The sequence below is a fragment of the Carcharhinus amblyrhynchos genome, chromosome 7, assembly GCF_965287045.1.
Source record: "Carcharhinus amblyrhynchos chromosome 7, sCarAmb.v2.hapA, whole genome shotgun sequence".
Classification (NCBI taxonomy): domain Eukaryota; kingdom Metazoa; phylum Chordata; class Chondrichthyes; order Carcharhiniformes; family Carcharhinidae; genus Carcharhinus; species Carcharhinus amblyrhynchos.
In genome coordinates this window covers 122294533-122310065 of record NC_137330.1, presented here as the reverse complement: position 1 = coordinate 122310065, position 15533 = coordinate 122294533, and the positions used below count along the sequence as shown (strand labels likewise).

The 15533-nt window shown below is 44.0% G+C and overlaps 1 protein-coding gene across 3 annotated transcripts in view; it reads right to left on the bottom strand.

Moving 5' to 3' along the window:
• The window catches only part of LOC145345259 (serum response factor-like), a 137359-nt gene that overhangs the window by 21805 nt on the left and 100021 nt on the right, over positions 1-15533 (bottom strand). For 2 of the 3 annotated variants that reach the window (XM_080193067.1, XM_080193069.1), the window contains one exon: positions 14062-14138. In XM_080193067.1, the coding sequence (XP_080049193.1) occupies positions 14062-14138 (77 nt within the window). Of the gene's footprint in view, positions 1-13981; positions 14139-15533 lie in introns of all 3 variants that reach the window. The other variant, XM_080193068.1, reaches the window with a different exon arrangement.

Sequence of the window (15533 nt, the reverse complement as noted above, 5' to 3'; positions counted from 1 at the left end):
AAAGAGAGAGAGAGGCAGAAAGAAAGAAAGAGAGAGGCAGAAAGAGAGAGAGAGAGAGGCAGAAAGAAAGAGAGAGAGAGGCAGAAAGAAAGAGAGAGAGAGGCAGAAAGAAAGAGAGAGGCAGAAAGAAAGAGAGAGAGAGGCAGAAAGAAAGAAAGAGAGAGAGAGGCAGAAAGAAAGAGAGAGAGAGGCAGAAAGAAAGAGAGAGAGAGGCAGAAAGAAAGAAAGAGAGAGGCAGAAAGAAAGAGAGAGAGAGGCAGAAAGAAAGAGAGAGGCAGAAAGAAAGAGAGAGAGAGGCAGAAAGAAAGAGAGAGAGAGGCAGAAAGAAAGAGAGAGAGAGGCAGAAAGAGAGAGAGAGGCAGAAAGAGAGAGAGAGGCAGAAAGAGAGAGAGAGGCAGAAAGAAAGAAAGAGAGAGGCAGAAAGAAAGAGAGAGGCAGAAAGAAAGAGAGAGAGAGGCAGAAAGAAAGAAAGAGAGAGGCAGGAAGAAAGAGAGAGAGAGGCAGGAAGAAAGAAAGAGAGAGGCAGAAAGAAAGAGAGAGAGAGGCAGAAAGAAAGAGAGAGAGAGGCAGAAAGAAAGAGAGAGAGAGGCAGAAAGAAAGAGAGAGAGAGGCAGAAAGAAAGAAAGAGAGAGGCAGAAAGAAAGAGAGAGAGAGGCAGAAAGAAAGAAAGAGAGGCAGAAAGAAAGAGAGAGAGAGGCAGAAAGAAAGAGAGAGAGAGGCAGAAAGAAAGAAAGAGAGAGGCAGAAAGAAAGAAAGAGAGAGGCAGAAAGAAAGAGAGAGAGAGGCAGAAAGAAAGAGAGAGAGAGGCAGAAAGAAAGAAAGAGAGAGAGAGGCAGAAAGAAAGAAAGAGAGAGGCAGAAAGAAAGAGAGAGAGAGGCAGAAAGAAAGAAAGAGAGAGGCAGAAAGAAAGAGAGAGAGAGGCAGAAAGAAAGAGAGAGAGAGGCAGAAAGAAAGAAAGAGAGAGAGGCAGAAAGAAAGAGAGAGGCAGGAAGAAAGAGAGAGGCAGAAAGAAAGAAAGAGAGAGGCAGAAAGAAAGAAAGAGAGAGGCAGAAAGAAAGAGAGAGAGAGGCAGAAAGAAAGAGAGAGGCAGAAAGAAAGAAAGAGAGAGAGAGGCAGAAAGAAAGAAAGAGAGAGAGGCAGAAAGAAAGAAAGAGAGAGGCAGAAAGAGAGAGAGAGGCAGAAAGAAAGAGAGAGAGAGGCAGAAAGAAAGAGAGAGAGAGGCAGAAAGAAAGAGAGAGAGAGGCAGAAAGAAAGAGAGAGAGAGGCAGGAAGAAAGAGAGAGAGAGGCAGAAAGAAAGAGAGAGGCAGAAAGAAAGAGAGAGAGAGGCAGAAAGAAAGAAAGAGGCAGAAAGAAAGAGAGAGAGAGGCAGAAAGAAAGAGAGAGAGAGGCAGAAAGAAAGAGAGAGAGAGGCAGAAAGAAAGAGAGAGGCAGAAAGAAAGAGAGAGGCAGAAAGAAAGAAAGAGAGAGAGAGGCAGGAAGAAAGAGAGAGAGAGGCAGGAAGAAAGAGAGAGAGAGGCAGAAAGAAAGAAAGAGAGAGGCAGAAAGAAAGAGAGAGGCAGAAAGAAAGAGAGAGGCAGAAAGAAAGAAAGAGAGAGGCAGAAAGAAAGAGAGAGAGAGGCAGAAAGAAAGAAAGAGAGAGGCAGAAAGAAAGAGAGAGAGAGGCAGAAAGAAAGAAAGAGAGAGGCAGAAAGAAAGAGAGAGAGAGGCAGAAAGAAAGAGAGAGGCAGAAAGAAAGAGAGAGGCAGAAAGAAAGAAAGAGAGAGAGAGGCAGGAAGAAAGAGAGAGAGAGGCAGGAAGAAAGAGAGAGAGAGGCAGAAAGAAAGAAAGAGAGAGGCAGAAAGAAAGAGAGAGAGAGGCAGAAAGAAAGAGAGAGAGAGGCAGAAAGAAAGAAAGAGAGAGGCAGAAAGAAAGAGAGAGAGAGGCAGAAAGAAAGAGAGAGAGAGGCAGAAAGAAAGAGAGAGGCAGAAAGAAAGAGAGAGGCAGGAAGAAAGAGAGAGGCAGAAAGAAAGAAAGAGAGAGGCAGAAAGAAAGAGAGAGAGAGGCAGGAAGAAAGAGAGAGAGAGGCAGAAAGAAAGAAAGAGAGAGGCAGAAAGAAAGAGAGAGAGAGGCAGAAAGAAAGAGAGAGAGAGGCAGAAAGAAAGAGAGAGAGAGGCAGAAAGAAAGAGAGAGAGAGGCAGAAAGAAAGAAAGAGAGAGGCAGAAAGAAAGAGAGAGGCAGAAAGAAAGAGAGAGGCAGGAAGAAAGAGAGAGGCAGAAAGAAAGAAAGAGAGAGGCAGAAAGAAAGAGAGAGAGAGGCAGAAAGAAAGAAAGAGAGAGGCAGAAAGAAAGAGAGAGAGAGGCAGAAAGAAAGAGAGGGAGAGGCAGAAAGAAAGAGAGAGAGAGGCAGAAAGAAAGAGAGAGGCAGAAAGAAAGAGAGAGGCAGAAAGAAAGAAAGAGAGAGGCAGAAAGAAAGAAAGAGAGAGGCAGAAAGAAAGAGAGAGAGAGGCAGAAAGAAAGAGAGGGAGAGGCAGAAAGAAAGAGAGAGAGAGGCAGAAAGAAAGAGAGAGAGAGGCAGAAAGAAAGAAAGAGAGAGGCAGAAAGAAAGAGAGAGGCAGAAAGAAAGAGAGAGAGAGGCAGAAAGAAAGAGAGAGAGAGGCAGGAAGAAAGAGAGAGAGAGGCAGAAAGAAAGAAAGAGAGAGGCAGAAAGAAAGAGAGAGGCAGAAAGAAAGAGAGAGAGAGGCAGAAAGAAAGAGAGAGGCAGAAAGAAAGAGAGAGAGAGGCAGAAAGAAAGAGAGAGAGAGGCAGAAAGAAAGAGAGAGGCAGGAAGAAAGAGAGAGAGAGGCAGAAAGAAAGAGAGAGAGAGGCAGAAAGAAAGAGAGAGGCAGGAAGAAAGAAAGAGAGAGGCAGAAAGAAAGAGAGAGGCAGAAAGAAAGAGAGAGGCAGAAAGAAAGAAAGAGAGAGGCAGAAAGAAAGAAAGAGAGAGGCAGAAAGAAAGAGAGAGAGAGGCAGAAAGAAAGAGAGGGAGAGGCAGAAAGAAAGAGAGAGAGAGGCAGGAAGAAAGAAAGAGAGAGGCAGAAAGAAAGAGAGAGAGAGGCAGGAAGAAAGAGAGAGAGAGGCAGAAAGAAAGAAAGAGAGAGGCAGAAAGAAAGAGAGAGGCAGAAAGAAAGAGAGAGAGAGGCAGAAAGAAAGAGAGAGGCAGAAAGAAAGAGAGAGAGAGGCAGAAAGAAAGAGAGAGAGAGGCAGAAAGAAAGAAAGAGAGAGGCAGAAAGAAAGAGAGAGGCAGAAAGAAAGAGAGAGGCAGAAAGAAAGAGAGAGGCAGAAAGAAAGAGAGAGGCAGAAAGAAAGAGAGAGGCAGAAAGAAAGAAAGAGAGAGGCAGGAAGAAAGAGAGAGAGAGGCAGAAAGAAAGAAAGAGAGAGGCAGAAAGAAAGAAAGAGAGAGGCAGAAAGAAAGAGAGAGGCAGAAAGAAAGAGAGAGAGAGGCAGAAAGAAAGAAAGAGAGAGGCAGAAAGAAAGAGAGAGGCAGAAAGAAAGAGAGAGGCAGAAAGAAAGAGAGAGGCAGAAAGAAAGAAAGAGAGAGGCAGGAAGAAAGAGAGAGAGAGGCAGAAAGAAAGAGAGAGAGAGGCAGAAAGAAAGAAAGAGAGAGGCAGAAAGAAAGAGAGAGGCAGAAAGAAAGAGAGAGGCAGAAAGAAAGAGAGAGGCAGAAATAAAGAAAGAGAGAGGCAGGAAGAAAGAGAGAGAGAGGCAGAAAGAAAGAGAGAGAGAGGCAGAAAGAAAGAGAGAGAGAGGCAGAAAGAAAGAAAGAGAGAGGCAGAAAGAAAGAAAGAAAGAGGCAGAAAGAAAGAGAGAGGCAGAAAGAAAGAGAGAAAGAGGCAGAAAGAAAGAGAGAGAGAGGCAGAAAGAAAGAGAGCGGCAGGAAGAAAGAGAGAGAGAGGCAGAAAGAAAGAAAGAGAGCGGCAGGAAGAAAGAGAGAGGCAGAAAGAAAGAGAGCGGCAGGAAGAAAGAGAGAGAGAGGCAGAAAGAAAGAGAGCGGCAGGAAGAAAGAGAGAGAGAGGCAGCGATATCAGACATTAAATATCAGTGTCTGCGAGAGAGTGAGGGCGAGCGAGCAAGCGATAACAGACAATATATATGTGTCTGAGAGAGGGGGAGACAGCGATACCAGACAGTACATATCTGTGTCTGAGACAGACATGGTGATGCCAGGCAATATTTATCTGTGTCTGAGAGAGAGAGAGAGAGAGAGACAGGCAGTGATACCAGACAACATAAATCCGTGTGAGAGAGAGATAGTGATACTAGGCGATATTTATCTGTGCCGGAGAGACAGACAGTCAGCGATACCGGACATTACATATCTGAGTCTGAGAGAGACAGATAGACAGATAGTGATAGCAGACAATATATATGTGAGTCTAAGAGACAGACAGCGATACCAGACAATATATATCTGTGTCTGAGAGAGAGAGACAGACAGACAGCGATACCAGACAATATATATCTACGTCCGAGAGAGAGACAGCGATACCAGACAATATATATCTGTGTCTGAGACAGAGAGAGAGACAGCGATACCAAACAATATATATCTGTGTCTGAGAGAGACAGAGATACCAGACAATAAATATCAGTGTCTGAGAGAGAGGCAGCAATACCAGACAATATATATCAGTGTCTGAGAGACAGACAGCGATACCGAACAATATATATCTATGTCTGAGAGACAGACAGCGATAGCAGACAATATATATCAGTGTCTGAGAGAGAGACAGCGATACCAGACAATATACATTAGTGTCTGACGGAGAGACAGCGATACCAGACAATATATATGTGTCTGACAGAGAGACAGCGATACCAGACAACATATATCAGTGTCTGAGAGAGAGACAGTGATACCAGACAATATATATCAGTGTCTGACAGAGAGACAGCGATACCAGACAATATATATCAGTGTCTGACAGAGAGACAGCGACACCAGACAATATATATCTGTGTCTGACAGAGAGAGAGAGAGAGACAGCGATATCAGACAATATACATTAGTGTCTGACGGAGAGACAGCGATACCAGACAATATATATGTGTCTGACAGAGAGACAGCGATACCAGACAACATATATCAGTGTCTGAGAGAGAGACAGCGATACCAGACAATATATATCAGTGTCTGACAGAGAGACAGCGATACCAGACAATATATATCAGTGTCTGACAGAGAGACAGCGACACCAGACAATATATATCTGTGTCTGAGAGAGAGAGAGAGAGAGAGAGACAGCGATATCAGACAATATATATCTGTGTCTGACAGAGAGAGGGCGATACCAAACAATATATATCTGTGTCTGAGAAGAGAGAGAGAGGGAGTGATACCAGACAATATATATCAGTGTGAGAGAGACAGCGATACCAGACAACATATATCTGTGTCTGAGAGAGAGAGACAGCGATACCAGACATATATATCACTGTCTGAGAGAGAGAGAGACAGCGATACCAGACAATATATATCAGTGTCTGAGAGAGAGAGAGAGACAGCGATGCCAGACAATATATATCTGCGTGAGAGAGACAGCGATAGCAGACAAGATACATCAGTGTCTGAGAGAGAGAGAGACAGCGATAGCAGACAATATATATCTGTATCTGAGACAGACAGACAGCGATACCAGACAATATATATCCGTGTCTGAGAGAGAGAGAGACAGCAATACCAGACAATATATACCTGTGTCTGAGAGAGAGAGTGAGAGAGACAGCAATACCAAACAATATATATCTGTGTCTGAGAGAGAGAGACAGCGATAGCAGACAATATATATCCATGTCTGAGACAGAGAGACAGCAATACCAGACAATATATATCTGTGTCTGAGACAGAGAGACAGTGATACCAGACAATATATATGTGTCTGAGACAGAGAGAGAGACAGCGATACCAGACAACATATATCTGTGTCTGAGAGAGAGAGACAGCGATACCAGACAATATATATCTGTGTCTGAGACAGAGAGAGACAGCGATACCAGACAATATATATCTGTGTCTGAGAGAGAGAGACAGTGATACCAGACAATATATATGTGTCTGAGACAGAGAGAGAGACAGCGATACCAGACAACATATATCTGTGTCTGAGAGAGAGAGACAGCGATACCAGACAATATATATCTGTGTCTGAGAGAGAGAGAGACAGTGATACCAGACAAGAGACTCTTCCCGCTCAAAAAAGACAGTAGGACTAGGGGGCACAGCCTCAAGATAAAGGGGGGGCGGTTTAGAACGGAGTTGAGGAGGAACTTCTTCACTCAAAGGGTGGTGAATCTCTGGAATTCTCTGCCCGTTGAAGTGGTGGAGGCTGCCTCGCTAAATATTTTTAAGACGCGGGTTGATGGGTTTTTGATAAGAGAGGGGATTAAGGGTTATGGGGAGAGGGCGGGAAAGTGGAACTGAGCCACGACAGATCAGCCATGATCTTATTGAATGGCGGGGCAGGCTCGAAGGGCTAGATGGCCTACTCCTGCTCCTATTTCTTATGTTCTTATGTTAATATATATCTGCGTCTGAGAGAGAGAGAGACAGCGATAGCACACAATATATATCAGTGTCTGAGAGAGACAGAGACAGACAGCGATACCAGACAATATATATCTGTGTCTGAGACAAAGAGAGACAGCGATACCAGACAATATATATGTGTGTGAGAGAGAGACAGACAGCGATACCAGACAATATATATCTGTGTCTGAGACAGAGACAGTGATACCAGACAATATATATCAGTGTCTAAGAGAGAGAGAGAGACAGCGATACCAAACAATATATATCTGTGTCTGAGAGAGAGAGAGACAGACAGCGATAGCAGACAAAATATACGTGTTTGTGAAAGCGAGAAAGACAGCGATACCAGACAATATATATCTGAGAAAGAGAGAGACAGCGATACCAGACAATATATATCTGTGTCTGAGAGAGAGACAGAGACAGCGATACCAGACAATATATATCTGTCTGAGAGAGAAAGAGAGACAGTGATACCTGACAATATATATCTGTGTCTGAGAAAGAGAGAGACAGCAATTCTAGACACTATATGTCAGTGTCTCAGAGAGAGACAGACAGCGATAGCAGACAATATATATCTGGGTCTGAGAGAGAGAGGGACACCAAATACCAGACAATATATATCTGTGTCTGAGAGAGAGAGAGAGACAGTGATACCAGACAATATATATTAGTGTCTCAGAGAGAGACAGACAGTGATACCGGACAATATATATCAGTGTCTGAGAGAGAGAGTGACAGCGAAACCAGACAATATATATCTCTGTCTGAGACAGAGAGAAAGAGAGACAGTGATACCAGATAATATATATCAGTGACCGAGAGAGACAGCCAGCGATACCAGACAATATGTATGTGTCTGAGACAGAGAGACAGCGATACCAGACAATATATATCTGTGTCTGAGGGAGAGAGAGAGACAGCGATACCAAACAATATATATGTGTCTGAGAGAGAGAGAGAGAGACAGCGATACCAGACAATATTATCTGTGTCTGAGAGACAGAGACAGACAGACAGCGATACCAGACAATATATATCTGTGTCTGAGAGGGAGAGAGAGAGACAGCGATACCAGACAATATATAAGAACATAACATAAGAACATAAGAAATAGGAGCAGGAGTAGGCCATCTAGCCCTTCGAGCCTGCCCCGCCATTCAATAAGATCATGGCTGATCTGTCGTGGCTCAGTTCCACTTTCCCGCCCTCTCCCCATAACCCTTAATCCCCTTGCCTATCAAAAACCTATCAACCCGCGTCTTAAATATATTTAGCGAGGCAGCCTCCACCACTTCAACAGGCAGAGAATTCCAGAGATTCACCACCCTTTGAGTGAAGAAGTTCCTCCTCAACTCCGTTCTAAACTGCCCCCCCCCCCCCCCCCCCCCCCTTTATCTTGAGGCTGTGCCCCCTAGTCCTACTGTCCTTTCTGAGCAGGAAGAGCCTCTCCACCTCTATCCTATCCATCCCATTCATCATCTTATACGTCTCAATGAGATCTCCCCTCATTCTTCTAAACTCTAACAAGTACAAGCCTAGTTTATTCAGCCTCTCCTCATAGCTCAACCCCCTCAACTCCGACATCAGCCTAGTGAACCTCCTCTGCACTCCCTCCAAGGCCAAAATATCCTTGCGTAAGTGCGGCGACCAAAACTGCACACAGTACTCCAGCTGCGACCTCACCAGTGCCCTGTACAGTTGCAGCAAGACCTCCCTACTTTTATATTCAATCCCCCTCGCGATGAAGGCCAGCATCCCATTCGCCTTCCTGACCACCTGCTGCACCTGCAGGCTGGGTTTTTGCGACTCATGCACAAGGACCCCGAGGTCCCTCTGCACCGTCGCCTGCTGCAGTTTTTCGCCATGTAACTAACAGTCCTTCCTACCATTATTCCTACCAAAGTGGACAACTTCACACTTGTCAACATTAAATTCCATTTGCCAGTTCCTGGCCCATTCGCCCAGCCTATCTAGATCCTTCTGCAGACTTTCCACACCCTCCGCACAATTTGCCGTTCCACCAATCTTGGTGTCATCAGCAAATTTCGACACCATACACTCGGTTCCCTCCTCCAGATCATCTGTATAAATGGTAAATAGCTGAGGCCCCAACACCGACCCCTGGGTCACTCCACTAGTCACCAACTGCCAATCCGAATAGCACCCATTGACCCCCACTCTCTGCATCCTATTTGACAGCCAATCCCCTATCCACGCTAACACCCTATCCCCAACTCCATGCCCCCTGACCTTCTGTAATAACCTCTTGTGAGGTACCTTGTCAAACACCTTCTGAAAATCAAGAAACACCACATTCACCGGCTCTCATCTATCCACTGCCCTAGACCCATCCTCATAGAACTCCAATAAATTCGTCAGACACAACTTCCCCTGAACAAAACCGTGCTGCGTCTGCTCTATCAAACAATTCTCCTCAAGATGCCTCGCTATTTTCTCCTTGATCACAGATTCTAACATTTTACCTACAACAGACGTTAAACTAACAGGCCTATAATTCCCTGCCACCCTTCTTAAACAACGGCGTAACATTAGCCGTTTTCCAATCTTCCAGCACTTCCCCGGAATCCAGCGACGTTTGGAAAATAATCACCAAGGCATCCACTATCACCTCTGCCATGTCTTTCAGAACCCTTGGATGCATTCCATCCGGTCCTGGGGATTTGTCCACAATCAGTCCCTCCAGTCTGTCGAGCACCACCTCTCTAGTAACAATAATGTCATTCAGGCCCTCCACTCCTACCATCTTTCCATCGCTAACACCCGGCAAACTATTCACGTCCTCCTCCGTGAAGACAGAAACAAAAAAGTTATTCAAGGCCTCAGCCATTTCCCCATCCCCTACCACTAAGTCCCCCCTCTCATCCTCTAAGGGTCCAACGTTCACCCTAGCCAGCCTCTTCCTTTTTATATATTTATAAAAACTCTTGCTATCCTTTTTTATATTAAGCGCTAGCCCAGCTTCATAGTTTATCCTACCCTTCTTTATCAACTTCTTCGTCATTCTTTGTTAATATTTAAACGTCTCCCAATCCTCTTCTTGCCCACTACTCTTAGCCACTCTAAACGCATCCACTTTTAATTTAACACTTTCCTTTACCTCCTTCATTATCCACGGCTGATCATCTCTCCTCCTACGATCCTTTTTAACCATTGGAATAAATTTCTGCTGAGCACCAAGAAAGACCTCCTTAAAGATCCTCCACTGTTCCTCAGCAGACCTACCTTCCAATGCGCTCCCCCAATCAACATTCGCCAATTCCTCTCTCATCCTACCATACTCCCCTCTGTTCAAACAAAGGACACATGTCCGGGAACCCACTTTCTCCTCCTCCATCTGCATCAGAAACTCCACCATACAATGATCACTCTCCCCAAGAGGATCCTTCACCACAAGGTCCCTAATTCTACCCGCCTCATTACATAACACCAGATCCAAGATAGCTCGCTCCCTTGTCGGCTCCAACACACACTGTTCAAGGAAACTATCCCGGCAGCATTCCAAGAACTCTTCCTCAAGCCCACCGCGTCCTACATGGGTTGACCAATCAATATATGGATTGAAATCCCCCATAATTATCGCCGTCCCTTTCCTGCACGCCGCACTTATTTGCGTGTTAACAGCCGCCCCACCTCCAGATCATTATTTGGGGGCCTTTAGACGACGCCCACCAGCGTCTTCCTCCCTTTGCTGTTCCTAAACTCCATCCACAACGATTCCACTTTCTGCTCTTTGGCTCCTATATCATCCCTTACTACCACCCTGATGCTATCCTTAATCAGCAGAGCTACGCTCCCCCCTTTTTCCTCCTGCCTATCCTTCCTAAACACTTGATACCCCTGGACATTCAGCTCCCAGTCCCTGTCACCTTGCAGCCACGTCTCTGTAATGGCCACCAGATCATATCATTTGTGCTGATCTGCGCCACCAGCTCATTCACTTTATTCCGAATGCTTCGTGCATTCAGATAAAGTGCCTTCATCATATATCTGTGTCTGAGGGAGAGACAGAGAGAGAGAAACAGTGACACCAGACTATATCTGTGTCTGAGAGAGAGAGACAGCGATACCAGACAACATATATCAGTGTCTGAGAGAGAGAGAGAGAGACAGCGATACCAGACAATATATATCTGTGTCTGAGAGGGGGACAGCGATACCAGACAATATATATCAGTGTCCGAGAGAGAGGGACAGCGATTGCAGACAATATATATCTGTGTGAGAGAGAGACAGCGATACCAAACAATATATATCAGTGTCTGAGAGAGAGACAGACAGACAGCGATGCCAGACAATATATATGTGTCTGAGAGAGAGAGAGAGAGAGAGACAGCGATACCAAACAATATAATCTGTGTCTGAGAGAGAGACAGCGATACCAGACAATATATATCAGTGTCTGAGAGAGAGAGAGAGACAGCGATACCAGACAATATATATCAGTGTCCGAGACAGAGAGAGACACAGGCAGCGATACCAGACAATATATAAGTGTCTGAGAGAGAGAGACAGCAATGCCAGGCAATATATATCTGTGTCTGAGAGAGAGAGACAGCGATACCAGACAATATATATCTGTGTCTGAGACAGAGAGAGAGAGAGACAGCGATACCAGACAATATATATCTGTGTCTGAGAGAGAGAGAGTGAGACAGCGATACCAGACAATATATATCAGTGTCTGAGGGAGAGAGAGAGACAGCGATACCAAACAATATATATCTGCGTCTGAGACAGAGAGAGAGAGAGACAGCGATACCAGACAATATATGTCAGTGTCTGAGGGAGAGAGAGAGAGAGAGACAGCGATACCAAACAATATATATCTGTGTCTGAGACAGAGAGACAGCAATACCAGACAATATATATCAGTGTCTGAGACAGAGAGAGACACAGACAGCGATACCAGACTATATCAGTGTCTGAGAGAGAGAGACAGCAATACCAGACAATATATCAGTGTCTGAGACAGAGAGAGAGAGAGAGAGAGAGAGACAGCGATACCAGACAATATATGTCAGTGTCTGAGGGAGAGAGAGAGAGAGAGACAGCGATACCAAACAATATATATCTGTGTCTGAGAGAGGGACAGCGATTGCAGACAATATATATCTGTGAGAGAGAGAGACAGCGATACCAAACAATGTATATTAGTATCTGAGAGAGAGACAGACAGACAGCAATACCAGACGATATATATCTGTGTCGGAGAGAGCCAGCGATAGCAGACAATATATATGTGTCTGACAGAGAGAGAGAGACGATACCAGACAATATATATCTGTGTCTGAGAGAGAGAGAGACAGCGATACCGGACAATATATATGTGTCTGAGAGACAGAGACAGTGATACCAAACAATATATATCAGTGTCTGAGAGAGAGAGACAGACAGCGATACCAGACAATATATATCTATGTCTGGGAGAGAGAGAGAGAGAGAGAGACAGCGATACCAGACAATATATATCTGTGTCTGAGAGACAGTGATACCAGACAATATATATCTGAGTCTGAGAGAGAGAGAGAGAAACAGCAATACCAGACATTATATATCTGTGTCTGAGAGACAGACAGTGATACCAGACAATATATATCTGTGTCTGAGAGAGAGAGAGAGAGACAGCAATACCAGACATTATATATGTGTCTGAGAGAGAGACAGTGATACCAGACAATATATATCTGTGTCTGAGAGAGAGACAGCGATAGCAGACAATATATATCTGAGTCTGTGAGTGTGTGAGAGAGAGATAGAGAGAGAGAGAGACAGCAATACCAGACAATATATATCTGTGTCTGAGAGAGAGAGACAGCGATACCAGACAATATATATCTGCCTGAGAGAGAGAGAGACAGCAATACCAGACAATATATATGTGTCTGAGAGAGGGACAGCGATACCAGACAATATATATCTGTGTCTGAGAGAGAGAGAGAGAGAGAGACAGCGATACCAGACAATATATATCTGTGTCTGATAGACGGATAGCGATACCAGACAATATATATCTGAGTCTGTGAGAGAGAGAGAGATGATGTGGGTATGCCGGCGTTGGACTGGCGTAAACACAGTGAAAAGTCTGACAACACCAGGTTTTAGTCCAACCTATTTATTTGATAATATACTCACAAGCTTTCGGGGTTAGCCCCTTCGTTAGGTGAATAGAGAGTTCTGGCCTCAGACAGAACATATAAAGCACAGACAGTTTAGAGATTACTGATTAGAATGCGAATCCTTACACCTAACCTGCTGTTCAAGACCTGAAGTGGCTGATAATGTGAGTGGAAGGAGCACTGATCACAGTTTAAAGAGATGTGTATTGTCTCCAGACAGTACAGTAAGTGAGGTTTTGCAAACCCAGGCAAGTCACTTGCCTGGGTTTGCAAAACCTCACTTACTGTACTGTCAGAACTCTCCATTCACCTGACGAAGGGGCTAACCCCGAAAGCTTGTGAGTATATTGTCAAATAAATAGGTTGGACTAAAACCTGGTGTTGTCAGACTTTTCAGAGAGAGAGAGAGAGAGACAGCAATACCAGACAATATATATCTGTGTCTGAGAGGGACAGTGATACCAGACAATATATATCTGAGTCTGTGAGAGAGAGAGCGATACCAAACAATATATATCTGTGTCTGAGGGAGAAAGGGACAGCAATACCAGACAATATATATCTGTGTCTGAGAGACAGACAGAGAGACAGCAATACCAGACAATATATATCTGTGTCTGAGAGATACAGGGATACCAGACGATATATATCTGTGTCTGAGAGAGAGAGACAGCAATACCAGATAAATATACCTGTGTCTGAGAGAGCGAGAGGCAGCAATACCAGACATAATTATCAGTGTCTGAAGAAAGACACAGTGATACCAGATGATATATATCTGTGTCTGAGAGAGACATGGATACCAGACGATATATATCTGTGCCTGGGTCAGAGAGAGAGTCAGAGAGAGAGAAAGAGTCAGAGAGAGAGAAAGAGAGAGAGAGAGAGTGTGATACCAGACTATATCTGTGAGACAGCAATCCCAGGCAATATATACAAGACTCTCTGAAATCTCCACTAATAGGTGTCAATTAATCTGTGTCAAGATCACCTTCAGTTGATACTCAGTCTGTAGTGATTGGGCAGACGAATGACAAGAGTTTTTGCTTTTATGTACAATATAATCTGTAATGCTTGCTCTGTTTGACAATTTGCCCCAACCCTTCATAAAAAGCCATTGCAAAAACATACTGCATAAAATTCACAAGCATCCAAAGCCCTCAGCCAGGCTCTTTCAGAGACAAACCAAATCACTATCATTTAACACCTCTTGTTTCTTCAGTCTAAAGGAAGAAAGGAAAATGACAGAGTGGCAAAAAGACAAATCAAAAATGACAATCCCCTGACCACCCACCATGCATTAAAAATGGGAATCCCATTGAGCTTTCCTGTAGGACATCAGAGATTTTCAGATTTCGGCTCTTTACACCATACCTGGTGTAGCTGGACAGCTGACAGTGGGATTTGGACTGTTCCTGTGGGAGCAGTAAGCACAACCTGAGGTACGCCACCTGTAAGAGAGAACAGCAACTCAACACCAATCCCAATCTTGGGGTCAATTCTTTAAAAACAAATATTCATCATCACATTCACTAATCTAGTCAATGTCCATCCACAGCCCTCAGAATTCAATAGGCATCAGTATTCCTTACTTCAAATTTTGCCAATTTTGGCAGTTTCCTCTCTGTCAGCAACTGTTAATTTTTTTGGAAGCCTGGTTCTGGCTACAGCTTTATTTCTGACTGGAAAGTTTTCTCTGAGCCCCAGGCTCCAAGCTCTCGCTCATGCTCTCACTCCTGTTTGTCTCTGGCTACACTGTTCCTTTGAATTTTCCTCTTTTGTTCATTCTGAGTTCTGAATACTCTTGTCCAACTCATTCTCTTTTCTCCCTACATCCCTCCTATTACCACAGTGACTACACATTAAAAAGGTTTTATTGGCTGCAAAATTCTTGAGAGACATTCTCAACTTGTGAAAGCTGTACATAAATTCAACTCCATACAATACTTGAAGTGGCTAGATTTTCACATCTCACAACCAGAGCTAATCTGTGAATAAAGTTATTTATTTCACTTTTGCATTCGTCAGATAGTTAAAGCCCAAATTCATCACATTTATTTGGTGAATTATCTAGTCTTTTACTGGTGAAATGACAATAATCTCTTCCTCAATGCCAGTAAAACGAAGGAGATTGTCATCGACTGCAAGAAGCATAGTGGAGGACAAGCCGTCCACGTCAACAATGATGAAGTGGAAATGGTCTAAAGTTTCAAGTTTCTAGGTGTTCAGATCACTAACAACTTGTCCTGGTCTCTCCACACCTATGCTATAGTTAAGAGAGCCCACCACTGCCTCTACATTCTCAGCTGGCTATAGAAATTTGATATGTTTGCTACAACTTTTGCTGATTTTTACAGTTGCACCGTAAAAAACATCCTTTCCAGATGTGTCACAGCTTGATATGGCTCCTGTTCTGACCAAGACCGCAAGAAACAACAAAGTGTTGTGAATAAAGCCCAGTCCATCACGCAAACCAACTTCCCATCCACTGACACTGTCTGTATTTCCCACTGCCACAGTAAAGCAACTACCATAATCAAGGACTCCACGCACCCTGGACATTCTCTCTTTCTTCTACCATCAGGAAAAAAATACAGAAGTCAGAGATCATGTACCAAACGACTCAAGAACAGCTTCTTCCTTGAGTTTTGAATGGACCTTTCTTGACACCCTAGCTATGATTGAAAGGCTATATTCTACATCCTCTCCTTTCATTTTCTCCTATGTTCTCTATGAACAGTATGCTTTGCCTGCGAGAAGCAGTTTCACTGAATATCAATACACATGACAATAATAAATCAAATCAAAGAGAAATAATGTCAGATAAAGCTTGAAGGGGAAAATTT